The 27,885-nt window shown below is 36.1% G+C and overlaps 1 protein-coding gene across 2 annotated transcripts; it reads left to right on the plus strand.

Moving 5' to 3' along the window:
• Window positions 1-251: 251 nt before the first annotated feature.
• CCDC181 (coiled-coil domain containing 181) lies at window positions 252-27,847 on the plus strand. 2 transcript variants are annotated; one of them, XM_028122999.2, is made up of 5 exons: window positions 252-385; window positions 3,131-4,078; window positions 14,981-15,127; window positions 25,714-25,868; window positions 27,587-27,847. In XM_028122999.2, exons 1-5 carry the CDS (start codon window positions 269-271, stop codon window positions 27,744-27,746), a joined length of 1,527 nt encoding a protein of 508 aa, XP_027978800.1. In that variant the 5' UTR covers window positions 252-268; the 3' UTR covers window positions 27,747-27,847. The 2 variants fall into 2 exon arrangements, with proteins under 2 accessions (XP_027978800.1, XP_027978801.1); XM_028123000.2 differs by having other exon boundaries at window positions 25,717-25,868.
• Window positions 27,848-27,885: the final 38 nt, after the last annotated feature.

A 27,885-nucleotide genomic window follows, 5' to 3' on the forward strand; every position in this document is an offset into this window, starting at 1 on the left:
TTTTTTAGTCTCCTTGTAAATGAGGATTCCAGGAATGGGGGGTGGAGATGGTGTTTAGGAGCTGTACATCTAGAAAATGTCTGGCCATTGTTGGTCTCTCTTTTAGGGTATACAGATATATGTTTATTCTGAACATTCCATGTTTTATGTTTCTGTGTGTTGATTAGCTTATCATATTAATCTCCATACTCCTTACTCCCCCTAAAGGTGACATAACATATACCTTATCTTTTTAAATCTTCTAGCATTATTCTTTAACAAACGGAAAATGGATGAAAATAAAGATATGGACTCAAAAGAAAGTGGAGAATATGAAGACGACTTTGAAAAGGACCTGGAATGGTTAATTAATGAAAAAGAAAAAAGTGGTGCCAGCATAATAGAGGTATATATAAATTGCCAACAGCATTCATAATAATATCATTAACAAAGTGCTTTGTAATTCTTGAAGAGTTTTGCATATATAATGTCATCTAAACCTCACAAAATTCCTTTGATAAAAATAGAACAAGTATCATTATTTCCACCTTAGAGATGAGAAAATTGAGGCATAAAGAGTTTATATGTTGTGTCCTAAGGTGAGGGTAATTAGTGAGAGAACAGGGATTAAGTTAGCACTTAATAAAATTTAAATTATAATTAAAACTTATAATTTATATAATATAAATAAATATGATTTATTGTACCAAAAATAAAAACAAGTACAGTTAATTTCTACTTATATAAACTTGGGTAAAATGGGGTTTTACTTTTAATATAAATGAAAGGGTGGTTATACTTTTAATGTAATGGAGTTATACTTTTAATATAAATGAAAATAAAGCAAATTCTCAAAAAACATGGTCTTTCAGCTAATATTTGAAACCTTAAGACTGAATTAGCTCTTCAGGGGAATGAATATAGAGAAGAATGTAGAGTCAAAACAGTCATAGGACTACCTTTATGAAAAAGTGGATTGCTAGATTTGCTTATCAGACACCTAGCAATGCTGTGCAGATTAGGAAAAAGTGGATCCATTAAATATGATCGTATACTGTTTATCAGACACATAGAACGGAAATCCAGGAAAATGAACCAATTCCTAGATCACAGTTTTTTTCTCTCTTTATATTTATTTATATACATGTATATGGTGTGTATGTGTATCTATACATAAGTTGTGTGCACATATATGTGTGTGTATATAAATATGTGTATATATGCTTATGTATATATGTTTGAAGTTAGAGTCAATATATAGGAAAGTAATGAAGAAAAGATGTAAGATTCATGTAAGAATAGGTGACTTTAGAAGGACTAAGAGCTCAGTAATTACACCGGAAGTCAGATTGAAGAAGGTTAAGGAAATGAGTATAAGAGAAAGAAGGCAGCAAGTCTTACATCACAAGTTTCTCTTAGTCACATTTTGCTTTCTTATGTAATGGAGAGGATAAATGGGATTGTATGTGAAAAAGGCAACAGAGTAAAAAGTCAAGATTTTTCTAAGATGGCCTTTAAATGGCAGTTTTATGCATCTTTAACAGAAAAATAATCAGGATGAATACAGGCAGAGGTACCCAGTGGTAAGGTTGAACCAAAGTCTCGTTCCTGAAGGGGTGTGAGGTCCAGAGCACAGAGTGCTAGAATTAGAGAAGTGATGATCATGATTCATTTTCTCATTTCTCAATTCATTTAGAAAATATTATAATCACCTGCCATGTATCAGAGGCTGTTCTGGGTGCTGGGGATAAAGCAGTGGTCAAAACAGAGTGCTCTCATCAATTTTACCCATTCCAGTGGATGATTATAAGCATGTCTTCCTTGGAGCCTGGCAGGAAAATCGGATGACAGAGAAAGAGATAGGGTGAGGGCTGGGGGAAAATTTCCTTGTAAGAAGTAGTTTTATTGCAGAGGGCTTTTTATTTTTTATTTTTTCGACTTCTTTTGCAGTGGGTTTTAAAAAGTGAAAGTCAAAGAATAATTAGGAAACAGATACTGTCAGAATGAACCACGGAGTCAAATATGGCTTAAAAAAAACCAATTTCAAAGCTGAAATCTTAGTTTAATCTTACTTATTTGTTAGAGATTTTAATGGGCCAGGTTTATTTGCTCATCAGACATCTAGCAATGCTGTGCAGGTTAGGAAGAGGTGGCTATCAGAAAAGATGACCTTTGAGCAAGTAAAAGAGGAAGAGAATTTTAAGGGGTTGAAGAGAGCAACAAGTAGTACCTCCCATAGAATTGTTTTAGGAGGAAGAGAGTTGTCTGAGAAAAAGAAAAAAATATTGCAAGGTGAAGGGTTTGTTTGGTTGGTGAGTATGTTTGTATGGGGGAGAGATATTAGGTAGGAAGCCTTTAATTAGAAACAGCAGATGTAGCATAGGGTTTTGTGATGTGATAATATTGGTCTATGTGGAATTGTTCATTGGTCTATGTGGAATACTGTTCATGTGGAATTACACTTTTTTTTTTTAAAGATATTTGAGAGAGAGAGAGAGAGAAAGGAATTATGCTTTTTTAATGTAAAACCAAGTTATATGATGGTGTTTGGCATAGATTATTGGGGCCTCTGAGGATAGTTGAGGAAGGAAAATGTCATCCAGAGATGAAAATTAGCCTGGAATTTGGATATAGATCCTGCAGAAAGTAGCAGCAAGAATAATCTGAAAAGATTATAAGAACCTCAAAATGGTTAGAACTTGACCAAAGACTGATGTTGTAATGACTCTGGAGAGAAATATACTTTTTTGAAGAATGCAAATATTATAAGGAGAAAACATTAAAAATATTTTTCTTCTGAAAATTTAAAGGGAGGAAAACTTTATAGAGGAAGAATGTTGAAATGTCTTATTTGTAGTTACCCTTTCATTCATTAGCATGAACATTTAAAAAATATTAATATAGCACTTAGCAACATCAAATTCAGATTTAGGGTTAAATTTTTCCCAAAGTGCTGATGTCACATATATTTCCCTTGGGGTGCTCATAAATGTGAATTAGAATATTAAGAGCAAAGTATAAAATAGAAAACATGTACATTTTCCCATTCATAAAATATATTGTATGAATATGAAATTCATTTTGGATTATCTACATGTAAATGGACAAAGAGTCTTAATTTTTACTCAAGAAAACTTCATATTTTTTTTAGGTGGCTTGTGGGAATGAAGAGAATATTAACCAAGAATTAAAAGACAATGAAACAGAAGTAGAACACACCAAACAACATTCTGATCCTGACAAATCTTCGAAGGATGAGCTTTCACCAAGAAGAAATGACTTCATTTCTGTACCAAGTATTCAACCTTTGGATCCCATATCAGATTCAGACAGTGAAAACTCTTTCCAGGAATCCAAAGTGGAAAGCCAGAGAGACCTGGAAGAGGAAGAGGATGAGGAAGTAAGGAGATATATTATGGAGAAAATTATACAAGCCAACAAGATTCTACAGAATCAAGAACCTGTGAATGATAAAAGGGAGCGAAAACTTAAGTTCAAAGATAAATTAGTTGATCTGGAAGTTCCTCCACTGGAAGACACTGATACTCACAAAAATTATTTTGAAAATGAAAGTAGTATGTCAGGAAAACTGTCACAGTTATGTATTTCCAATGAATTTGGACAAGAAAATGTGCTCCTGTCACTAACTGACGGAAATTGTGAAGAAAACAAGGATAGGAAAATACTAGTAGAGAAAGATGGAAAGTTTGAACTTCTAAATTTACAAGACATTGAGAGTCAGGGGTTTTTGCCCCCCATTAATGCTAATAGTACAGAAAATGAACCTCACCAGTTGTCACCCAGATCTTCCAACTCAAATGTCAATGGGGCTAAGAAAGAAGAGCCTATAGCAAAGATTCATGCTATTGCTTACTCATCAACAGAAGAGCCACTGGCTTATATCCCTCAGCCGCCCCCCAACCCCAAGACTCGTCCAAGCTCTGCTGTCAACTCAGATCGAAGTAAGGGGAATGGAAAAGCTAATCACAGGACACAGTCTGCAAATATATCTCCAGTGACCTCAACATACTGTCTTTCCCCTAGACAAAAAGAACTGCAAAAACGGCTAGAACAAAAGAGAGAAAAGCTAAAGAGAGAGGTGAGAACATAAGGGTGCATCATATTAAAAGCAGAATATATTTGCATGTTTTATAAATGCAGTAGGAATTAGAATGGTTCCTCAAACTATTGGATATATTTGTTTGCTTGTTTTGTTTTTCTATTGTTAGATTAAGTGGTTAAATATGAAGAATGCATATTTATGGGATAAACACCATGATTATCTTGGTCCTTTCTTGTAAGGCTCACAGAACATCGTAACGAATGACTTGTGTTAGAGGTAGAGAGCTCAGTGAGGACATCATCTGGTCCTTTCATTTTAAAGATGAGGCTCAGAGAAGTGACTGCTGAAAGTAGCCTTGGTGTGATAAGGTGAAAATCAGATGTCAGGTGGAAAAATGAAGGCACAAATTTGTTCGGATTTGGGCGGCAATGGGTAGATTTGAATTATAATTCTCTGATTTACGTGTGTATGTGTTTTCACATATCTTCCAAACCCACAATTCCTTGATTTCAGGGATTTTAGTTTTAGATTAAGAATAGAGCTTAATAACCTTAACAAAGTATTTCCAAAGTGCCATATGGAATCCCAGATGATGATGATTGATGATGATGATGAAGGTTTTGTTCTGTCGCTCAAGAAGAGGCTGTGAAGTAACCAAAGCATTTATTTGAGCTTTTAGGTAAGATTGCAATCCAGGAGACACAGTGTCAACCTCAATCAAAAGTGTGCTCTGAATAGTGAGCAGGGAGTGCAGGCCTATAAAGGCAAAACCCACAAGGTTACACAACTTGTTTTGAAAGAATTATGATTGGTGATGGCAGAGTTTAAACTGACTAATACACATTGGCTATGTAGCTAACAGGTGTTACATTATTTCAGTCCAAAGTACCAGGTGGTGGGTGGGTGGGGATTGCAAATGACAAGCTACAGCGGACAAAAGTCAAAAGTTCATGGTAGGCTGAGAATTGAAACAGGAGACTTGAAATAGGAGACATGCATAGGCCCTACTTCTCAATGTTCTTTCAACTCTGTTTTGAGTGGCTCTCTTAGCAATGCTTACTTCATTTTGAATCTTCTTTCAAATTTCCCCCTCCTCATCAAGATCTTTCTAGTAAGAAAGCACCAATGACAAATTTTTATGATCATGCAATCTCATTTCATTGTCAGAGTGGTTGGCAACTTGCAACTTGCTCTGGCCCCATCATGTCTCCTGGAGGGCGGAGTCTCATAGTGGTTGATGCTTGATATTTCAATAAGCATGCTAGATGAAAGTCTTACAACCACATTTGAGTAACATGGAGGTTTGAGGAAATAAGATTTAGAATTCAATTAGGTTCTCTTTTCTTTTCACTCAAAGGGTAGACCTGATGAATGGTTTTGAGTCTTTGAACAAACATTATCTGAGTTCTGACAGGATTTGAAACATTGGCCATGAAAAGCATTAACAATGTGATAATAATGAATATGGAAGAAATTAAAACAACGATAAGTAAGATAATTTGTAGCCCAGATCTTAAAATGGTCCCAATTCTGGTCAGGAGCCAGCTAAAAATACCTGAGAATCTGAAATCTAACCAAAGATTTTAGAGGATGGGATTAGAGATTTAGCAAGCTTGAAAATCTTAGCAGTTTCCAATTCTACCTGATGGGAAGTACTTATCCATGTACAGCAAGAAGTATTAGTGATGGCACAGACTCCACCTAGGGTCACAGGTGAATAACCTAATGCTATGCTATTATGGAGGACAACATGAGATAAAGTATCCAGAGACGTCCCCTGGCTCTAATGGCTAGGGAGTGGACCTGGCAATTCTGCTGATGGTCCAAGAAAGATTTCTGATCATGTACTCATTCTAAGCAGTACCTGTTCCAAACCAGCAACTGAAGATCCTCCCAAATTGGGCCCCTTCCCTAAGGTTTATCTCTCTTGGGAGACCACAGCCTTGAGAATGCCCACAACTATTATCTTTATATTCAGAGGGGTCTGGATGGGTCTGGATGATCATCATCTTTCAGTTCTTTTAGTGGAGAGACTTCTTTTAGTTCTATGCTTAGTTCCTATATGGTCTCCTTTAGTAATCAATTTAAGGACAGAAAAAGGGGAAGTTAGACATCCCAGGAGGCACTGTCTTGCCATTCTCCAGCTATCTAGGTAGTCATATGCCCAAGATTCTTCCCTGTAAATGCAGGCAAAAATATATCCTGTAGGAGTGCAAAGTGTCTCTGCTTAGATCTGTTTATTTATGGACTAATTTTTTGGTATAGAGGGTATGGTAGGAGAAAACCAGGGGTCTGTTTTACTTTAACAGACAGAAAGAGGGTAGCTGTGTGTTTCGTTGTTAGCTGAAAGAATCTTTTGCAAGGGTGGTCCTGCAGCTACAAGTGCCTATTGGAGAACACTTGTTATTTGTGCCTTGGCATTTCTGCAAGAGCCAAATATAAGAGGATTGTAGCTCTTGATAAATTGTTGGACCATTAGAAATATTTTTCCCTAGCTTTTTGGGTGGTTGAAGTGAAGCAAAGGGGATTTCCTTTTCTGGGAGGCAAAACTATTTTAACTAGATAGGTGAGATCAGAGGGTGCAATCTGGTTTATAGTGAAATTAGGGAGAAGGGTGAAATTATAAATGAGATGACCAAGAGTCTCCTGATCTTCCATAGTGGGCTAAGAAAGACATACTCAACAGCCAGAAGGATTACCAGATAGAATTTACTATGGCTTGGGTTGTTTGAATTATGGCACTTGTCTACCACTTAGTTCCTCTAATTTGGGTAGTAATATGCAGGATCAGAAGGTATTTAATGTTTTAAAAACAATCAAATTCAAGTATTCAAAATCCTACAAGTAGGAATAACAAGAGTGCTAAAATGCCTACTACAAGAAGAATTATCCCAAATATTTCCTGAACATTAAGCATTAGTAGGAGTCTTTTGTGAGGTTATACAAGCTTGGTCATGACTCAGGAAAGCTGTCTGTCTACTTCAGGTACCATGTGCTTCTTGTCCAGATTGTTGATTTTGAGTGGGTCTGGATATTTTTAGTTTGAGATCTTCAGTGAGGATGTCCATCAGGTGAAGATACCTTTTTTTTTTTTAAAAGAGAAATGTTAATCTACGGGTCAGTGCCTTTAAATTTAGCAGCACAGGGGTTAGTTAACAATACCTGAGATGGTCCTTTCCAGTGAGGTTGGAGGGCATCCTTGTGAAGGTGACATTTCCAGTAAACAAATTTCCAGGTGGGAGATTATGATGTTGAAGATCTTTGTCTCCTATGAGTGTACTGGGGAAAGATTGCTCTATGAGGCTGGTATTATTTCCAAGGACCTTGATAAGATCTTTGCAATAGATTAGGAAATTTCCTTTCAGTAGGGTAAGCTCATACATCTCTTGGTCCATCCTCATAGGTGTTCTGGTAATGATTTCAAAGGGAGACAATTAGTGTTTACCATATGGAGTGGATCTTAGGTTAAATAATACCAAGGGAAGGGCTTTAGACCAAAGCAGACTGAAAGATTCAATGAGTTTTGTCAATTGGGTCTTTATTCCATTTGTCTTTGTCCTACAGTGCCAGAGTACTGAAATGTTGTAATATTGGCCAGATATGGCAAATGGCCTGTAATATTTGTTCTGTGGAATGGCTCCCTCAGTCATTGTGAAGTTCTGAAGGTATTCCGCAGTTTGGAGTTATTTTCTCCAGTAATATTTACCGTAGAGCTGAGGCCATAGCGCTATGACTAGGAAAGACTTCTACACAATGAGAAAACATACAAACCATTACAAAGCATAGTTGCATTCTTGAGATGGTGGCAGCTGGACAAAATCCAACTGCCATATTTCAAAGGTCCCAGAGGGTAAGGGAAGGTGTCCCTGTCATCAGAAGGTAAGGGTAACAGAGTAGCAGGGCTTAGAGAATGATAGTATGCAATAATGACATTTGGGGGAGTCAGCAAGAGGGTTTCATAAAAGGTTAATATACTGGAAGACAGATGCTGAGTATGATGAGTATGATAGTGGAGTTTGCAATGGGAGTTGCTTATTTTTGTGACATATGTTTTAAAATGGTGACTGATAACATTATATCAGGAAATACTCAGATTTCTAGGAATTTCACACAATTTTTGGAACAATGTATGCCTATACAGATGTTATAGGAAGAAAGTATAGTATTATTTATTATTTGACAATGCTTCCCATGTGATTTAACATATCAAATAAGCCTAATAGGTCCTATGGAATTTTGCAGATCAAAAAGACCTCATTTAGAAGTTGATTTTGGGGAATTTGTAGAAAATATCAAAAGGTTTGGACACTTAACCCAATAGGATCACAGAAAATTATAAAACAATACTTAATTATCCATCTAACCAAAATAATCTTCAGGGACAAATACAGAAGATTATACATAGCTACAAAAGCCTTAGCTGTTCTCCTTAGAGAAGATTCAGCTTTCCCAAGTAATCAAAGATGTGATAAAGACAAAACAGAATCTGTTTCCTAGGCAGATTACATTAGAAGTAAAGAAACTTTGTGTACAATCTGTTATCAAGAAAAGGACAACAATTTGAGAAAATTTTGTCCTTTTAACAGAGAAAACCAAAATTTTGAACTAGTGTACTTTTGATATTGAAACGGAACTTTAAATAAATTCATTTTAATCTTGGCCAGCTTGATTACACATAAAATTCCTTTTCCAAGATTTCTTTCCTATAAACCTCTGTGTCTATTTTAGTTTGTCTTGTTATTCTTTCTCTTTCTGAAATAACCAGCTTTAGGACAAAATCACTTTAATTTCCCTCAACAAAATGCATTTCCATTTCCCATACCTTCTTTTACCAAAACCACACACCCTACTTTCCCTGCCTGCTTTTCATATACAGTCTTTTTCTTCCTTGTTGAGTTTTAGTAGTTTTATTTTCACAAATACTAATTAGAATTTTTAACCCTTAGAATTCTTAATTCCTAGTAAAACCTAAGAAATAAACAATTGTGGACTGGACAATTTATATATATGTTTCATTTCATAATTTCTAGAAGTATATTCCCCCCTCATAGTACTTTTATTTTTTGGCATAAATTTGTTTATTAAATAGACCTAAATATTATATATTTTTGGTCTCTCTGTAAAAAATTTAAAAGCCAAAACTAAATAAACTTAGGTTTAGCAATCAATATCTCAGTATATTATTTGGAAATGATCTAGATGGGCAGTGAACATCTGTTATCTAGTTTAACTTAGCATAAAGTTTTATCTCATTTAAATTTATTTAAATTGCTTGCTTTTAGCAATTATACTTGGATTACAATATTAAACAGCTAATCATCATCTTAAATTGTTTCTTTTATTGACAGGTTTTGAAAGAGATAGCCTGAGATGTTATGATTAAGTAAACTCAGGTAGAAAAAGTTGTATATCTCCATTATGTCTAATGCTGATAACTCTGAAGACATTCCTGTTTTTATTAAACTAGCAAACTTAAACTAGCATTTTATTTTTTATTTTTTTACTCAAGTTTTTGTTTTGAGAGGGAGAAAGAGAGTGCACACACGCATGAGCAGGGGGAGGGGCAGAGGGAGAGGGAAAGAGAATCTTAAGCAGGCTCCATGCTCTGGGACTTGATCTCATGACCTTGAGATCATGACCTGAGCCAAATTCAAGGGTTGGACACTCAACCGACTGAGCCGCCCAGGTTCCCCTTTTTACTAAAGTTTTTTTTTTTTAAAGATTTATTTATTTGAGAGAGAGAATGGGGGAGGGGCAGAGGGAGAGGTAGAGAGAGAATCCTCAAGCAGACCCCACGCTGAGCACAGAGCCCACTGTGGGGCTCCATCCCAGACCCCGAGATCACGACCTGAGCCAAAACCAAGAGCCCAATGCTTAACTGACTGTACCACCCAGGCACCCTTACTAAGGTTTTTGTTCAAATTCCAGTTAGTTAACCTATAGTATAATATTAGTTTCAGGTGTACAATATATTGATTTAACACTTTCATATAACATCCAGTGCTTGTCACAAGTTCAGTCCTTAATCCTTATCACCTATTTAACCCATCCCCCCATCCACCTCCTCTCTGGTAACCATCAGTTTGTTCTCTACTAAACTAGCATTTATTTATTAAAGGCTATCTCAGATCATGTGAACTTGAAAAACATTTGGGTTAGTGTTTTTTGTATTTCTGGGAATTTTTGGAATACTTAATTCTTGTAAGCACTTCATTGTCTTTAAGCCAATTAAATAGAGCCCTTTTATAAATTAACTTTGGCAATGCCATCAGAGAGAAAATATATCACTGTAACATATAGATAGATACAGACAGACAGAAACCTTATAGTGTCATTTTAAAATTCATGCCATGATTCAGGTACAAAACTCAAAAAGAATAGCTGGATCCAAATTGTGTTCTGGCAGATGGACTAAGTTAAGGTTAACTGCTAAGATGACCAGAGTCTTTTACTAAGGATTTTTATTTGTGTGCTGTGAGATCCTTTTAGAGCTGTCCCCCGAATTCTGACAAGAAGATTGGAATGAGGAAATGGAGGAGAGTACAGAGGAAGTGAAGATGGTGCAGAGGGAAAGAGGAAGATGTCTCCAAAGGCAGGACCTTGGTGCAGGATGGATGTTGCATGCCCAGAGACAAAGAAGGAAGAGGAAGGGAACAAGATGAGACAAAGAGGATGGGTCTTTTGAAAATTGTTTGTTTGCTTCAGTTAATTTAGAAATGGTATTTTGTAAAGAGGAGATTTTTAGAATCCTGAATATGTTCAAAAGCTCCCAGGTACCAACTGAAATAGACATCCCGTTTGATTGTCTTTATAACCCTTTTCCAGTTGTGCATGCAGGTAAACTAATTTTAGGATATCCAAAGTGCCCATTTTGGTCAAAGAAGTTTTAAATCATCTTGGGTAATTTGATCCAATGGGGCAAAAATTCACAGCAAGAAGGGCTATATTCCTTAACATAAGTACTGCAGGAGTTTCAGTAGGGTGCTGATTATTAGAAGCGCCTTAGCAGAATTATTTCCCATAATTGAGTACTTACCAAGAACCTGAAACCCAAATATTCCATTCAAAATGAGTGAAGATAGAGTCCTCCCCTCAAAAATGCATGAGGACAGGGGCGCCTGGGTGGCTCAGTCGGTTGAGCGGCTGCCTTCGGCTCAGGTCATGGTCCCGGGGTCCTGGGATCGAGCCCCACGTCGGGCTCCCTGCTTGGCGGGAAGCCTGCTTCTCCCTCTCCCACTGCCTGCCTCTCTGCCTACTTGTGCTCTCTCTCTGTCTCTCTGTCAAATAAATAAATAAAATCTTAAAAGAAAATGCGTGAGGACAGAAGCCAGCACCAGAGGATACCCAAATAAAGGCCTGAACCTTGGCCAAGGTGGAGGTGCAGGACCAAGAGGATTTATGATTGTGACTTGAAGCTACCAAGGCTATGTCAGACTGCAACGGACTCTTGGTGCCTTACTCAAATCTGTGGCAGCACTAGGGACAGAGTTTAGGCACTTTGGATCCTACCATCTATGCCAAGTAATGTTGATCAAGAAGAGGCTGTGAAACAAACAGAGCATTTGTTTGGAGTCTTAGGGATTGCAACCCAGGAAACAGAGTCAACCAAAATGAAAAGTGTTTTGACTTGTCAGCAGGGAGTGCAGGCTTATAAAGACAAAAACCACAAAAACTTGTTCTGAAAGATAGTTTACATTGACTACCTAATACACAATTGGCTATTTAGCGAATAGATAGTTATATTATCTCTATTTCAGTCCAAAGTAGAAGGAGGGAGTTTGGGATGCAATTGACAAGAGTCAGAAGTTCCTTTTGTTCTGAGAATTGAACAGGAGACCTGCATTGGTCCTACTTCCTCAGTGTCCTTTTAACTCTTTTGAGTGACTTTCTTAGCAATGCTTACTTCATTTTGAATCTTTTTTCATAGCACTTAAATAAAATTCTATTTTATTAATGAAAATTCCAGGTACTAAATATGCTGGTGAATTTTCTCTAAATTACTTAAATCAGTGCCCCAATTCTCTTTTTTTTACTGGATACCTAAATGGTATTAAACTGAACCACAAAATGACTGTAAATGCCAAACCTTAGTAGAATCACAGGTAAATAGAATTTTATAATTAGAAGAATCCTTAAAGATCCTTTTACAGATAAGGCAGCTATAGTTTACAAGTTTAATTAATTTTACCAAAATCACTCAACCTGTTTATAGCAAAATTGGAGTCAAAATCTGTGTTCTTGGCATCTATTGAGAAATGGTATAGGAATCTGTAGGGATTATCAGGGAAATTTCTGGCATTTAAATAAGGAATCCATATTACCAGAAGAAGATGAGAAAGTTAGTAGGAGTGTGTAACTTATAGAACACTCAGACAGGAATCTGAAAAAATGCACACTGAAAGTTTAGCTTACTTGATCACTACTATCTGAACTATAACAGGCAAATTCAGGTTACTTGGTTTAGGTATATAACAATACTTAAAGGGATCTGCTAATGCAGAACTTTGTGACAATTCAAAATAATATTTGAGAATGACTGAACTATATAATGTGGCTATATACCCATATACATGTATAAGTGTATTTGTATATTTCTATAAGTGTTAAATAAGAGGCTTTATATAATTTCATTGTCTTTTCACTAATGAACTAAGTAATCTTTTAACTGCTGTGACTCATAAATAGTTTTTATTTTGATCCTCTTTTCTGGGTGTCACTTACTTTTGGTGCTGGGATACACTTTTCTCATATCAGGATCCTCAGAAATAAATTTGCCTTTGCTTATGTACTTGTTCAAGGCATGGTTTTTATTTATATACTTGCTCAAGACTGTGTGTAAATGCTAAGGCTTTTAAATATTTTTTAGTTGGTTTCAGGGGAAGGCTTTCCTTGTTTATGGCCAACAAAATATTTGCTGGGTTGGGCTGCTATACTCTATTCTAAGGCATCATTTCATTGTTCTCTTTGGTAACTGCATTATCTGTACTTTGGCTGATATCTTCTGTGTAATCTGTTTAATGTTCCTCAGAAAGGTAATCATCATACCACACTGTCTATATTTATACAAGGTATTGTCAACTGAGAAAAGAGGCAGAACTGAAATAAAACAAGAGCATTTATTTGAGTTCTCGGAAATGCCATTTGGGGAGCAACAATTAGTGCATTTTGGGGCACACAGTAACTCAAATTGTGTCCACTAGGGGACAAAAAGTCAAGAGTTTTTAAAGGCAAAAAGGAATGCTTATATGCTTTATTTACAAAGCATTTTGTTTGGTGTTGACAGCAGAAAACTAATCTTGGCTACACGTTATTGGTTGCTAAGGCTATCACTAAGAAACAGTCTGTTACTGTAGCAGGTTGCAGGTACTAGTAGAATCCTTGTTATATTGGTAGTTTGGCTCAGTTCAAAATTTCGTGATTACAACCAGTGAGGACTTGCAATAAGGCCCACATCCTAATGGCCACTGGCTCCATTTTAAAATACCATGACATAAGTGAATCGATTTTATTTCACTTTTCACAGTGTCCAAGGTCCTTTTTATGAAAAGAAACTTACAAATAAATGTAAAATTTAACCTTTGATAAATTCACATTTTATATAAACTTTTTTAGGGCTTAGAAAATAGTATATTGGTACTTTTATAGAAATCCTCATTTTTTATTCACATATGTGTATAAATTTTTAAAAGGAGATTATCACCAGGATAATTTCTGTCACAAAATTATATATACTTTAACAGTATATAGGTATTTTAAAAGACATCCTATGCTGTTAATTGGATAGAATTTTTCCATTCCTTCTTACATTTTGTTCAATTAGAAGGAATTAGAAAGACTTTCTATGTTGTCAAAAATGTAAGGAAAGAACTCTGAATTCCATCATTTGAAGAAAGTTGGATTGTATAATTCAGTTCATTTAAGTGATAAAATTTTGGTATTGGAAGAGACTTAAGAGCTCATTAATATCACTCCATTTTGTAGATGAGAATACTGAGTTAGGTGGTTTGCCCAGATTGATATAGTATGATGGCAGTGTGATTGTCACTCAGATCTCCTTACTTTTTAACTTAGTACAATTTCCACTATGACATGCTGCTTTGCTCCTAGTAAATATTTTATAGCTCTATACAACTGATTTAAGTACCTCTCTTCAAGAAACTCCCTTTTATAACATTAGTTGAATAATTCGTATAAAAATTCATTTTGTTCTACAGTTAGCTGTATAAATATTTTTCTGACAGCAAAAAATGTTATTTTGTGAATATACACTAGTTGAAAAATATTTTTAAACATGATAATAAAAAAATCAAACACATATAAAGGTTCAGTTAATCCCTATGTCCCCATCACCCAGATTTGAAAGTCATTCAGATTTTGGCATGTATGCTTCATCTCCTCTGGTTCTTGACTGATGTATTTTTAAAGTGAGTCCTAGGCAGCACATCATTGCTCACTTATACATTTTAATATATATTTCTAAATGATTATAACATTTTCTTTCATAACCACAATGCCATTTATCACAATTAACAAATTTAACAATAACATAAAAATGTTTCAAACATTTATGGAAGCAAATGGTGCTTCTAGAGCGTGGTGGCTTTTTTTTTCACTCTTGCATAGCTGCAATTTAAGGGGGTTAATTCCAAAAGTAAATTAGGAAGTGAAGGAGAGATTCAAGGAATTCCTGAACAGCATGCATGTATTGTACACCTATGTAGTTGTAGAATTTATCCCTACAATTTATCTGATACATCTTCATTTTATTCCTAAGCAAATTAGAGTCCCTATTTTTTAAGAGAAGCCCAAGTTCTAGGTGGAAAGTTTTAGGAGCAGAGAATGCTGATTTCAGATCTCAAAATGTATGTCTTTATTCTGATAACTCATATACAATCCTTTTCATCTTTCATGAATGTCGTTTGATATTCTTTCCACCAGGAAGAACAACGTAAAATAGAAGAAGAGAAAGAAAAGAAAAAAGAGAATGACATCGTATTTAAAGCATGGTTGCAAAAGAAAAGAGAGCAGGTCCTAGAAATGAGGAGAATTCAGCGAGCAAAGCAAATTGAAGACATGAATAGTAGAGTAAGTGAAACTTCTCTATGATAAATAAGTATACGGATATGAAAGCTGAATTTATTTACAGAAGTGAATGTGAATATCAGAATAAGAACCTATAGAAAAAGTAGAAAAAGTGGTCCAAGAATGACCCTTGCAAAAGATGCACCATAGAGATGACTTTACATTTAAATTCTAAGAAGCCTCATGAAAATCAAATGATTACTATTTTATTCAAACCTTTATAGCACAGAAAATGGAAAACTATCAATATGTTTTTTTAGGATAGTATAACTTTGATACTCAAAATAGGACAAAGATAGCACACACACATGCACACACACCCTACATGCACAAACCCTACAAGATTGGTCTTACTTAAGAACAGACATATAGAGAGATGGAGAAGAGACAAATACCATATGGTTTCACTCATATGTAGCATCTGAAAAAACAGAACAAATGAATAAACAAAAAGGAAAATCAGACCTGTAAATACAGAGAACAAAGTGATGGTTGCCAGAAGGGCAGGGGAGTAGGGGGATGGGCAAAATGGGTGAAGGGGAGTGGGAGGTCCATGGTTCCTGTTATGGAATGAATAAATCATGGGAATAAAAGGCATAGCATAGGGAATATATTCAATGGTATTATAATAGTGTTGTATGGTGATAGATAGTAGCTACACTTGTGGTGAGCTTAGAGATGGAGAATCACTGTTATACACCTGAAACTAATGTAACATTGTAAGTCAACTATACTCAAAAAAATTTTAAAAAAAAGGAATAGATATATGTAAATCTTACATGAAAGCGAACAAATTAAAGATATCAAATTATTTAATTTTTAAAAATGTGAAACAGAAAACCGAGGAGAAAGCAAAAAAGTAATCCATATGCCTACTATCTTTTCTAAAAAGCATATAAAGAAAAAATTGAAAACTTAATTCTATGCCCCATCCAGTCTCATCTTCCAGTGATAACCACTTTTTCAGTGTGTTGCAAGTCTTCCAAGTCTTATTTATATTTACAATTTTACACGTAAAAAATCTGTTATTCTCTTTGCTTTTTTTCCCACTTAATTCATCATGGATATATTTCTACATCATTACATTTAGATATTTCTTTTCAAATAGCTGCATAGTATGAGGTGCCTGTGCGGCTCAGTCAGTTAAGTGTCTGACTCTTGATTTTGGACATGGTCTCAGAGTCATGATCTCAGGGTTGTAAGACTGAGCCTCGCATCAGGCTCAGTGGGGAGTCTGCTTGAGATTCTCTCTCTCCCTCTCCCTCTTCTCCCCCCACCCCGCTATCATGCTCTTTCTCTCTCTCAATAAATAAATAAACAAATAAACAAATAAAATCTTTCAAAAACCCCAAATAACTGCATAGCATTCTGTTCAGAGATACCTTAATTTATTAAATCCTCAATTGTGGATATTTAGATTGGTTCCAGTATTGTTCTATTCATTAACAGTGCTGTAGTGAACATATTCATTCTTTAGGAGAGTTTCTTAAGAGTGGAATTTATGACTTATTGGATGTCCAGAGTGAAATTTTTGGTTAAATGTGCAAAAATTAACCTCCCAAAAGTTGTGTCCATTTACAGTCCCTTCAACAGTATGTAAGAGAGAATATTTACCACATCCTGACTAACACTGTATGTGATTTATCTTCTTAATTTTTCTTCAGATTAATAATATACATGAGTACCTATGAACATGTGTATATTCTGTGAATTTCCTGTTTGTAGTCTTTTTTTCTCAGTTTTATTTTTCTTCTTGCATTGTATATTAGAGATTATAATCCTTTGTTATTATATCTGTCATAAATACATTTTCCTAGACTGACAATATATTTTTTTATGTTGTTTACTATGCCATTTGTAGAAGTTTTTAGGTTTTAAAATCTTGGGACAGGCAGTACCTTTTGAGGCAAGACACAAAAGCCATAAACTAAAAGAGAAAATGTTAAGAAATCTGAGTGCAACTGTGTGGTCAGATAACAGTATACTATAATCAAGTAGGGCATATTTTAGGAAGGAAATTATGAATAAATTAAAACAAACCCATTAATATAATCCATCACATCAATAGGTAGATAAAAAGAGAATATATGGTTATCTTGAAAGATAGAGAATAGGTATTTTATTTTTACTATAATTTATTTTTTTAATTCCTAATAAAACATAAAAAACAGTATAATACTATCTTAGGGAATACTATAGGTATACCCATTAAAGTTAGAAACAAGTAAATCTCCCCTCTGTATTAAATAACTTCATTCTGAGAGTTCTAACCAATTTATTAAGGTGAAAAGGAAACAAGGTATAAGTATTAACAGAGTGGGTATTTACATTATAAACATAAAAAATTTATAGTTTTCCTATAGCAAAAACCTCACAGAAAAATATAAAAGGAGAAGGAATATAGGAATATATAAAATACTTTGAGCTAAATAGGAATGTGTCTGATCTCTATGGAGAATACAATACAGCTTTGCAAAGGACAAAAAAAGATGACTTTGGTAAATGAAAACAAATATAATATTTCTGGATGGGTGGGATAAATATAAATACATGAGTTCTTTGGCAAATGGAAACAACCTATGCTATTCCTGCATGGATTGACTAAATACTATAAAGGTTTGAGTTCCTCCAAGTTTATATTTAATATAATTTCCATTAAAAGCTGGTGAGGATTTTTTAAGTAGGTGTCGTAATTGTTATTGTTACTATTAATATTTATATTATTAAAGCAAAACTTTTGAATTTTCTGATTGAGAAAATTGGGCAAAGGATATGAATAGAAAGTTCACATATGAATACATACAGATGGCCATAGTATATGAAAAAAATACAAATCTGCTAGAATTAAAGAAATGCCAATTTAAAAATTTTATCTGTTAAATAAATATTTTTAACTGCTTCCTATGTGACGGATGCTGTTCCATGCATGAAAATGTACTCCTGATCCAACTCGGTTTAGTCTCTGTTTTATAGAGCTCAGCTAGTAGGGATTGAAAAACTATATATATATGTATAAAATTTGTAATTATAAATAGTGATGGGTGCAATGAAAATGAAAGGAGCTATGAGAGATCATAATGAGGGAAATAAATATGTATGGGTAGTTCATGGAAGATTCTTCTCGGTTGGTGAAAGTAGGAGTAAAAATTAGACCAAGACTGAGAGGAATTTGTTTCAGGTCAAGAGAATATGCATGAACGCCCTAAGACAGGAAATAACTTGGTAAGTGTGAGAAGATCTGGAGAGGGAGCAGAACTCCCATCATGTGGCATGTTAGATAGAGTCTGTAATGATTTTGTCTTCAGTCCTGTTATGGGAAGCCACTGAAATTGTCTAAACAGAGGAGTGATACATTAGATACGCCTTACTATGACTGAATGGATTGAAGGGGGCAAGAGTGGAGGCGGGGAGAGCAAGTAGAAAGTAGATATAGTTGTATATGAGGTGAGAAATGATAGTGACTTGGGCTAGAATTGTAACAGGAGAGGGAGAGGGAAGCAGGGAGGGAGGGAGATGTGAGTAATTTAAGACATGTTTTGAAGTGTTGACTGAAGGAGTTTTGTAATTAATTAGATATGTGTGTGAGTGAGAATGAGATGTAAAGAGAATATACCAGGTTTCTCTTCTGAGCAACTTGGTAGATGTTGGTGCCACTCACTGGAGCAGTAGAAGATAATACACTGAGTGGGGGAAACTATTATTTCAGTTTTTCACTTGTAGAGTTTGAGGTACTTATGAAACATCCAGGTGAAGATGTTGAAAATTGACTGGAGAAATGTATCTGATGGTTTGTGTTGAGAATGAGAAGATTAGGGGCGCTTGGGTATTCATCCTTTCTGAAGGATGAAGCAGTTTTAAAGCATTATGGTATGGGAATATGCAGGGAATAATCTCAGACTATGGTATCAGTTGAGACCTGGTTTGTGACCCAGTATGTGGTCTATTCTGGAGAAAGTTCCATGTGTGCTCGAGAAGAATGAGTGAATTCTGTTGTTTTAGGGTGGAATGTTCTGTATATATCTATGAGGTCCATCTGGTCCAGTGTGTCATTCAAAGCTCTTGTTTCATTGTTGATTTTCTGCTTAGATGATCTGTCTATTGCTGAGAATGGAGTATTGAGGTCTCCTACAGTTAACGTATTGTTATCAATATGACTTTTTACTTTGGTTAACCGTTGGCTTATGTAGATGGCTGCTCCCATGTTGGGGTTGTAGATATTTATAATTGTTAGATCTTTTTGTTGGATAGACCCTTTAAGAATGATATAGTGTCCTTCTCTGTCTCTAACTACAGTCTTTATCTTAAAATCTAATTTGTCTGATGTAAGAATTGCTACCCCAGCTTTCTTTTGAGTAGGCATGGAAAATGGATCTCCATCCCTTCACTTTCAGTCTGGATGTATCTTTAGGTTCAAAACGAGTGTCTTGTAGACAGCATATGAATGGGTCCTGTCTTTTTATCCAATCTGCAACCCTGTGCCGTTTTATGGGAGCATTTAGGCCATTCACATTGAGAGTGATTATTGAAAGGTATGAATTTATTGTCATCATGTTGCCTGTGAAGACCTTGTTTCTATAGATTGTCCCTGTAAATTTCTGTTGTATATCTCTCTTGGGGTCTTTCTCCTTTTATAGAACCCCCTTAATATGTCTTGCAGGGCTGGCTTAGTGGTCACACATTCTTTCAGTTTCTGCCGGTCGTGGAAGCTCTGCGTCTCTCCATCCATTCTAAATGACAGCCTTGCTGGATAAAGTATTCTTGGCCGCACGTTCTTCTCGTTTAGTACCCTGAATATGTCTTGCCAGGCCTTTCTGGCTTGCCAGGTCTCTGTGGATAGGTCTGATGTTATTCTGATGTTCCTCCCTCTGTACGTAAGGAATCTCTTCCCCCTTACTGTCCTTAAGATGGTTTCCTTGGTTCTAAGATTTGCGAGTTTTACTATTACATGCCGGGGTGTTGGCCTGTTTTCCTTGATCTTGGGAGGGATCCTCTCTGCCTCTAGGACACAAATGTTTGTTTTATTCCCCAGATTATGGAAGTTCTCTGCTACGATGTGCTCAAATATATCTTCTAGTCCTCTCTCTTTCTCCACACCCTCAGGGATTCCGATAATTCTGCATTGGAACGTTTCATGGTGTCACTTATTTCTGATTCTATTTTCATGGATTCTGAGTTTTTTCCCCCTGGCTTCCTCTTTTCCCTTTTTGTCTATTAATTGGTCTTCTAGGTCACTAATTTGTTCTTCTGCCTCGCTTACCCTAGCTGTTAAATTATCTAGATTAGATTGGATCTCACTGATAGCATTTTTAAGTTCTGCCAATTCAACTTTCCATTTCTGTCCTTAGAGACATTAATCGATTTCTCCATTCTGGCTATTGTCTTCACAATTGCTAGCCTGAATTCCATCTCTAATATCTTGGTTATATCTGAATCCATTTGTAAATCTGTGGCATAAGTCATAGTCTCTGAGTCTTTCCTATTTTGGGGGTTCCTCCTCCTAGTCATTCTGTTGAGGGGTGGTTGAGGGAATGTATAGAGTCCAAATTATTGACTGCAACCCAAACAAGATGTACCTGTTTTATAGGGACCTTAGGGTTGCTGGCTTCTTGTTCTCCCAGCCTGTCTTCTTGGGGAGGGACCTGCTGTGCTGTTACTCAGACAACCATGTTTGGGCAGAGTTGCCCTGCCCCCTGTGGTGGGGGATGGGCTCAGTGAAAACCAGTTTTTTGGGGCTTTTGTTCTCTGGCAGCTTTCCCTGGTGGGTCTCCGCATCTCTTTCGAGAGTCAGAGTAGAAGAGACATTTTCTAACCCTTTGCCTCAGAGCAGAGAGATCACAGTCTGTTCTTTAGTGAGCTCTCCAGGCCACACTGTCTCCATTTCTGTCTATGCTGCTATAAACTGCAGCCTCCTGGGTTGTGCGCCCCTCCGCAGCGCTGCCAGTCCTCACCTCCAGGTGGGGGCACGTCTCTGCCCTTTGTGCTTCTAAAACCGCCAGCTGCCCCCAGTTTGCATGCGTGGCTCCGCTGCTCTGGTTTCTGTCTAAAGTCCTTTCCCCACCACTACTGGTCTGTGAATCTGTGCCCCGTCCCCAGCATGGGAGGTATTGCTCACTGGCGGTGTAGGATCCCCACGGCCAGGCTCCCTCCCACTGCCGTTTATCCTCTGATATCTGCCCGCGGAATCACGGCTCCCTGCTTCGTATCTTGAAAGCAACCACCTGCGATATTCTGTTTGTAGAGATGCAGCTCTATCTTCTTACATCTCAGGCTGATTTCGTGGGTGTTCAGAGTGGTCTGGTAGATATCCAGACCAATTCTGGGGACCGGTTGGAATAGGGTCCCCTACTCCTCTGCCATCTTCGCCCCCCGCCATTATTTTTACAATTTTTTTTTTTTTTGCTCCATTTTCTTGCTCTTTTTATTCCGGAAGTCCAATTTCACATACATTAGAAGATTTGCTAGTATTTCACGTTACTAAGGTTCTGTTAAAATTAAAATTAAAAAGTTAAAAATATTTTTCTTTGTTCAGTTTGCATAATTTCTATTGATCTGTCTTTGGGCATTGACATTTTTTTCAGCTGCATCCAGTTTACTATTAAGCCCATTAATAGAGTTGAGGTTGTTTTTTGTTTAAGTTTACATTCTTGTGTCTGTGATGTAAGTCTTCTTTTTTAGCTTTACTGAGGTATAATTGACAAAATTTTAAGATATTTAAAGTGTACATGAGAATTTGATACACATATACATTGTGAAAGGATTCTCCCCATTAAATTGATTAACATGTCTATCACCTCGCATATTTACTCCTTTTTTTCTTTTGGTAAAATATTAAGTTCTACTCTCTTGGCAAATTTCAATTATATAATACAGTATAATCAACTGTAGTCACAAGTTAATCACTAGATCCTCAGACATTTTTCATCTTACAACTGCAAGTTTGTACCCTTTTACCAACCTCTCCCTATTTCTCCCACTCCTCAGCCCCTGGTAACCAGCCTTCCTTCCTTCCTTCCTTCCTTCCTTCCTTCCTTCCTTCCTTCCTTCCTTCCTTCTTTCCCTCCCTCTCTCCCTTCTTTCCCTCCCTCCCTCCCTCCCTCGCTCTCTTTTTTTGATAATAGCTATCCTAACAGTAGCTCATGGTCATTTTGATTTGCATTTCCCTGATAATTAGAGGTTTTTTCCCTGATGGTTTTTTCATGTTGCCTAATTGGATATGTGGTTTACACATATTTTCTCCCATTCCACAGATTGTCTTTTCATTTTGTTGAAGGTTTCCTTTGCTAAGCAGAAGCTTTTGTTTGTCCTCTCACTTGCTTATTTTTCTTTAAATCCTTTGCTGTCAAATCCCAAAAAAATTATTTCTAAGAACAGTATCAAGGAGCTTATTCTAATGTTTCCTTTTAGGAGTTGTTCAGCTTACACTCAAGTCTTTAATCCGTTTTGAGTTGCTTTTTTGTATAGTGTATGGTGGAGGTCCATTTTCATTCTTTTGCATGTGGTAATCCAGTTTTCCCAAATCCATTAATTGAAGAGACTATCCTTTTCCCATTGTTTATTTTTGGCAACTTTGTTAAAATTAATTTACCATGTACACATGAGGTTATTTCTGAGTTCTCTCTTCTGTTCCATTAATCTGTGCATCTGTTTTTTATGGTAATACCATACAAGTTTTTGTTTTGGCTTAATATTTATTTTGTCTGATATAAGTATAGTTACCCCTGCTCTTTTTTAGTGTGCTTACCTGGAATATCTTTTTCCATCTCTTTAATTTCAGTTTATATGTGTCCTAAAGCTGAATTTAGTCTCTTTAGGCAGCATGTAGTCGGGATTTGTTTTTATATCCATTCAGCTTTAGTCCATTTACATTAAAGTAGTTATTGATAGGTATGCAAATACTATTGCCATTTTGTTAAATGTTTTCTGGTTGTTTTGTAATTACTTTGTTCCCTTGTTCTGCTCTTATACTTTTCCTTTGTGAGTTGGGGATTTTCTGTAGTGGTATGCTTTGATTCTTGCTCTTTATCTTTTGTGTATCTACTAGATGTTTTTGCTTTATGATTACCATGAGACTCTCATAAACATCTTGTATTTATAACAGTCTGTTTTGGTTATAGTTATTTTTAATACTTTTGTCTTTTAACCTTCATACTAGAGTTATAAATGATTTACCTACCACCATTACATTAGAGTGTTCTGATTATACTATATTTATTTTTGCCAGTGAGTTTTATACTTTCATAAATTTTTGCTACTATTTATCATCCTTTTCTTTCATTACAACATTTCTTCTAAGGCAGTTGAGTGGTGATGAATACCTTTGGCTTTTGTTTGTCTGAAAAGCTCTTATTTCTCCTCAATTCTGCTGCACATCTGTGCCAGGTAGTGTATTTTTGCAGGCTAAATGGAAGCCAGGCCCTCTGGCACAGCTGGGAAGGTATGTGGCTAAGCCCTTTCCAAGGAGAAACTGGGAGATGGGTGTTTTTTCCTGTTCTGTCTGCACTGGGCCCAGGTGTATATCTGCAGGGCGGTATTCGTGTGCCCATTAAGATCTACTTATTTGATTGCTACCATCTTGTGGTACTCATGAATGGAAGTTCCAGTGGCTATCAGAACCAGGTGACCTAGGAACCTGTTCTTTGGGTGCAGCCATAAAAATATGGGTACAGCAGATGTTTGTAAATGTCCTTCATGGGAGATACTGGCTACTTAGAGCAGGTTACAGGGAGAGAGCAGTAGAGGTGTCAACAGCTTTCTTGGTCCTTGGGGAGATGAAAGCTAGCCTTTAGATGCATTCTAAATTAGAAGCCTGACCCTCAAGCAGCAGTTTTTCCAGTATGCTGTTGGACCTCTTCCAGGAAAAGAATGGGAGATGGGCTTTTTGCCTATTCCTTCTGTGCTGAATGCTGGGATGATAGCCAGTTAAGAACTCCTTCTTTGTGTATTACTGTGACCACTGCTTGAAATACTCTTATCTCCAGATATCTGATAACTTACTCCCTCACTTTCTGTCTACATACCACCTTTCTCCTCATCTAGAATAACACTGTCCAATACAACTTTCTGGGATGATGGGAATGCTCTATATCTGTATTGTCCAATAAGGTAGTCACTAGCCACAGTGTGGCTCTTAAGAACTTGAAATGTAGCTAATGTGACTGAGGTACTGAATTTTTAAACTTTATTTAAATAGCTACATGTGGCTAGTGGTCACTGGATTGGACAGTGCAATTGAAGAATATATGAGAGAGGGAACCTTGTTTTTTCACTGATGCCACCCAGTACCTACATGCCTATAGATACTCTGTAAATATCTGCTAAATGAATAAATGAACAGAGATACCAGTCAGTCCTCTTCACCTCTGAATTCTTGCCTCTTTTGATCTATAATTCCAGAATGAACACTTTTTGGTCATCTCCAGCCATCCTTTAGGTCATCCTTGGGTTATCTTCACAGACTTCAGCAGTGTACATCAAAGATCCTAGGTTACATAAATTTTATAAATTAAACTGGAACATACTTGGCAATGTGAGTAATAGATAAAGGAAAATGCAGGGGCGCCTGGGTGGCTCAGTCAGTTAAGCATCTGCCTTCGGCTCAGGTCATGATCCCAGGGGTCCTGGGATCGAGCCCTACTGGGAGCCTGCTTCTCCCTCACCTCCCCCCTCATGCTCACTCTCTCTTGCTCACTATCTCTGTCTTTCTCTAATAAATAAAATCTTAAAAAAAAAAAAGGAAAATGCAAGATGTAGGAAATGGTCCTCTCTACCATCGAGCTTCTCTTTGGGGAAGGTATTAAATGAATGCATCCTTTCCTTTGTGTTTTAGCCAGGCATCCAAATAATGAGGCATGCTTTCCCCAGCCCCAAATCTGTCCCTTTGCTTTCTTTATTCTCCCAAATAAGAGCTCTTTCAACTTTTGAAAATTCCCTGAAGATAGTATCTATCATGAAGTTCTAGGAACCATACAATAAGCTACTCCCACAAAATCAGCATGGCTCTTATGAGAAAATTTTTACGGCTGCAAATCTTTATGGCCACCCTCCATAAGAGTAATTACAGTTTGGAGATGGGTTTGGCAGTTAGATGCTCTTACAAGTTAAAAACAAAGGTAAAATTTAGAAGAAAGGATGAATAATAGAAGTGTTGGATCATTAGCTTTCAAACTGCATTCCAGGGAGCTCCTTCAGGAATTGATACGAAGACCTCAACTCCCTTCATATTATCTATCCCAATCTTTCTTCAACCCCGTTTAATTTTTTTGTGCCTTTGTAGAAAATTATTTTGTCAAAGAGCTCCTCATTGAGAAGTTTGCAAATCACTGTAAAAACCCTCTTCATTTATTGATTACCTCAATAAGTTTTGAAAGATGCCAGATGGCAGTGAATTCAGTGTTGAATTTTCTGAAAGAGGTCCATGTGTGTTGCTGATTCAAAGGTGATATATTTTGATGAGATACTAGGAGTGCAGGGAGTGAGGTTGGCATTATTATGAAAAATTGATGAGTGGAACACGTATTCTTGTACGGTTGTATAGGCAGGGCCTCAAAAAGTAGTTTTGGTTTATTTACAAAGCTTGTTTTTGTAATCAGCAGGAAAACAGAGATCCACAACAAGCTTTTCGATTATGGCTTAAAAAAAAGCATGAAGAGCAGTTGAAAGAAAGAAAGACAGAAGAACTACGAAAGCAAGAGGAATGCTTATTCTTCCTTAAAGGAACAGAGGGCCGCGAGCGGGCCTTTAAACAGTAAGTTCCAGGCCAGAGATGCTTCCCCTCTCCTCACAGTCCTTTCAGAGAGCTCGGTAGTCAATAAAGCTTGAAAATAAACCCCACAAAATATTTTATCTCTTATATTACGTATCTATTCAATTGTAAATCCACACTTTTAAAAAGTGTGTGAGAAAATTCTTTAGCTCCGTATTTTGCATATCTATATACCATTCTTTCTTTCTTTAAGATATTTTTAATACCAAAATTATTTTATATTTTACCTGTCTGATAACCTTTGATAGCCTACCATTTATTTATTTTGTTCATTTTTTAGAGAAATGGGCCAAAGTTAGTGTACAGCTAATTCCTACATACTCCGCAGAAAAACTGAATAAAGAGTCGCATTTCCCAGGAAATATTTTTCTATAAAGAAATTCAGGCTGAGAAGAAAGATCTGTATAGACCAAATTGAAAAAGATTTGGGCACACATTATGGTAATTTAAGGCAAACCTGATCTTTTCAGTTACCTGGTTAAGACTATATTACCTGGCTAATTGTGAGGAAACAGACCTGGTTTCATAATTTTGCCAGTAACCCTTGGGAGAGGTAGTGAATATTGAATCCAGTTGCTTTAAGTTCATTTCTTTCTTTCCTATCTTTTTCTTTCTTTGTTTCTTTGCTTCTTTCTTCCCTTTTTTTTCTTTTTAAACATATATAAATATTATAAGAGAAGCAATAAATGTGCATTGTGGAAATGGAGGGGGAAAAAGTCACATTTTCATCACCTAGAAATCATTGTCAGTACCTTAGTCCATATCTTTTAGATATTTCTCTGTACATTATAATTTTTAAATATAAATTGAGATCATATGTGTATACTATTCTGTAATCTGCTTATTTTTATTAATAATCTCATCTAATATCCAGCCCATAATTATATTTTCCCAGTGGACCCCTAAATGATTACAGTTAATTTGTTCAAACTAGTGTCCAATTTGGGACCACACAACATTGGCTTATGATGTTAAGTCTCTTCTATTCTGATACATTTAGTTGTTTAGGGTTACTTCTGAAAACGACTGATATATATACACATGTGCACCACATACACTTTCATATGTGTGTGTACAGTTATTTTTGAGTTATTTTACCTAAGCAAGGTGTATAGATTTAAATTTGTTTGAATGTTGATTTTTCCTCCTTTTTGGGGTGTTTTTTTATGCTTAGGCTTATATTTCCATTTTAAAGAAGAACAGTTTTATGCAGTAAAAAGCAAGAACACATTAGTGTCCCTACCAACAAGAGCAAAGCAACATTTCTGCATGCTGGGATTCTTAACCTATTTGAGTCATGTTTTGGAATACAGTTAGTTGCAAAAAAATAAGTTAATTGGAATCTATCAAATACTTGTTTGCTTAGAAAAACATATTTAAAAAAAGAATAGGACCTATATCACATGTAAAATATTGTGTTTATTACTCAAAACTCAGGTTTTTTTTTGTTTTTTTTTAGTTGGCAGTCTCATTTTAAGACAAACTTAATTTTAAGTATTTGATTGCAAATGTGACCGTGTTTTCTTGTGTGAGCCTAGGGGATAAACCTGAAATTTTCGTTAGTACTTTAATAATTTTTTTTTGTGACTACAGCATTTCAATGTAAAGAAATTCAACTTCCCTTAATAGTCTATAGCAATAACTTTACAGTAAGAAGAGTATTCACGTTGATACTCACCAGATCTTATATCTTTCTACAGATGGTTGCGAAGGAAACGGATTGAAAAACTAGCAGAGCAACAAGCTGCCAGAGAAAGAACTAGACAGCTCCGACTAGAAGCAAAGCATTCTAAACAATTGCGGAGCCACCTATATATGTCAGAAGGCACATCTTTTCGTTTTACTGATCATTATAACTGAAAGTATCTATCAAATACTTCGTTTATTTGGAAGCTGCTACCCTCAAAATTTTGGGTATCATTTCTTATGGCTTATGTGATTTGGTCATACTCTAAATTATGGAAATGCTTTTTATCTTTTGGCGATACAGTGAATCTTT

Source organism: Eumetopias jubatus, unplaced genomic scaffold (assembly GCF_037043125.1).
Source record: "Eumetopias jubatus isolate StellerSeaLion01/CBP00866 unplaced genomic scaffold, mEumJub1_p1.0 scaffold_12, whole genome shotgun sequence".
Lineage (NCBI taxonomy): Eukaryota > Metazoa > Chordata > Mammalia > Carnivora > Otariidae > Eumetopias > Eumetopias jubatus.

Bases quoted from the DNA above. Each gene is read 5' to 3' on its own strand.
- CCDC181 (XM_028122999.2), top strand. From the start codon at position 269: ATGGATGAAAATAAAGATATGGACTCAAAAGAAAGTGGAGAATATGAA. The intron at 386-3,130 runs GTATATATAAAT...TATTTTTTTTAG, and splicing joins GTGGTGCCAGCATAATAGAG to GTGGCTTGTGGGAATGAAGA. The intron at 4,079-14,980 runs GTGAGAACATAA...TCTTTCCACCAG, and splicing joins GAGAAAAGCTAAAGAGAGAG to GAAGAACAACGTAAAATAGA.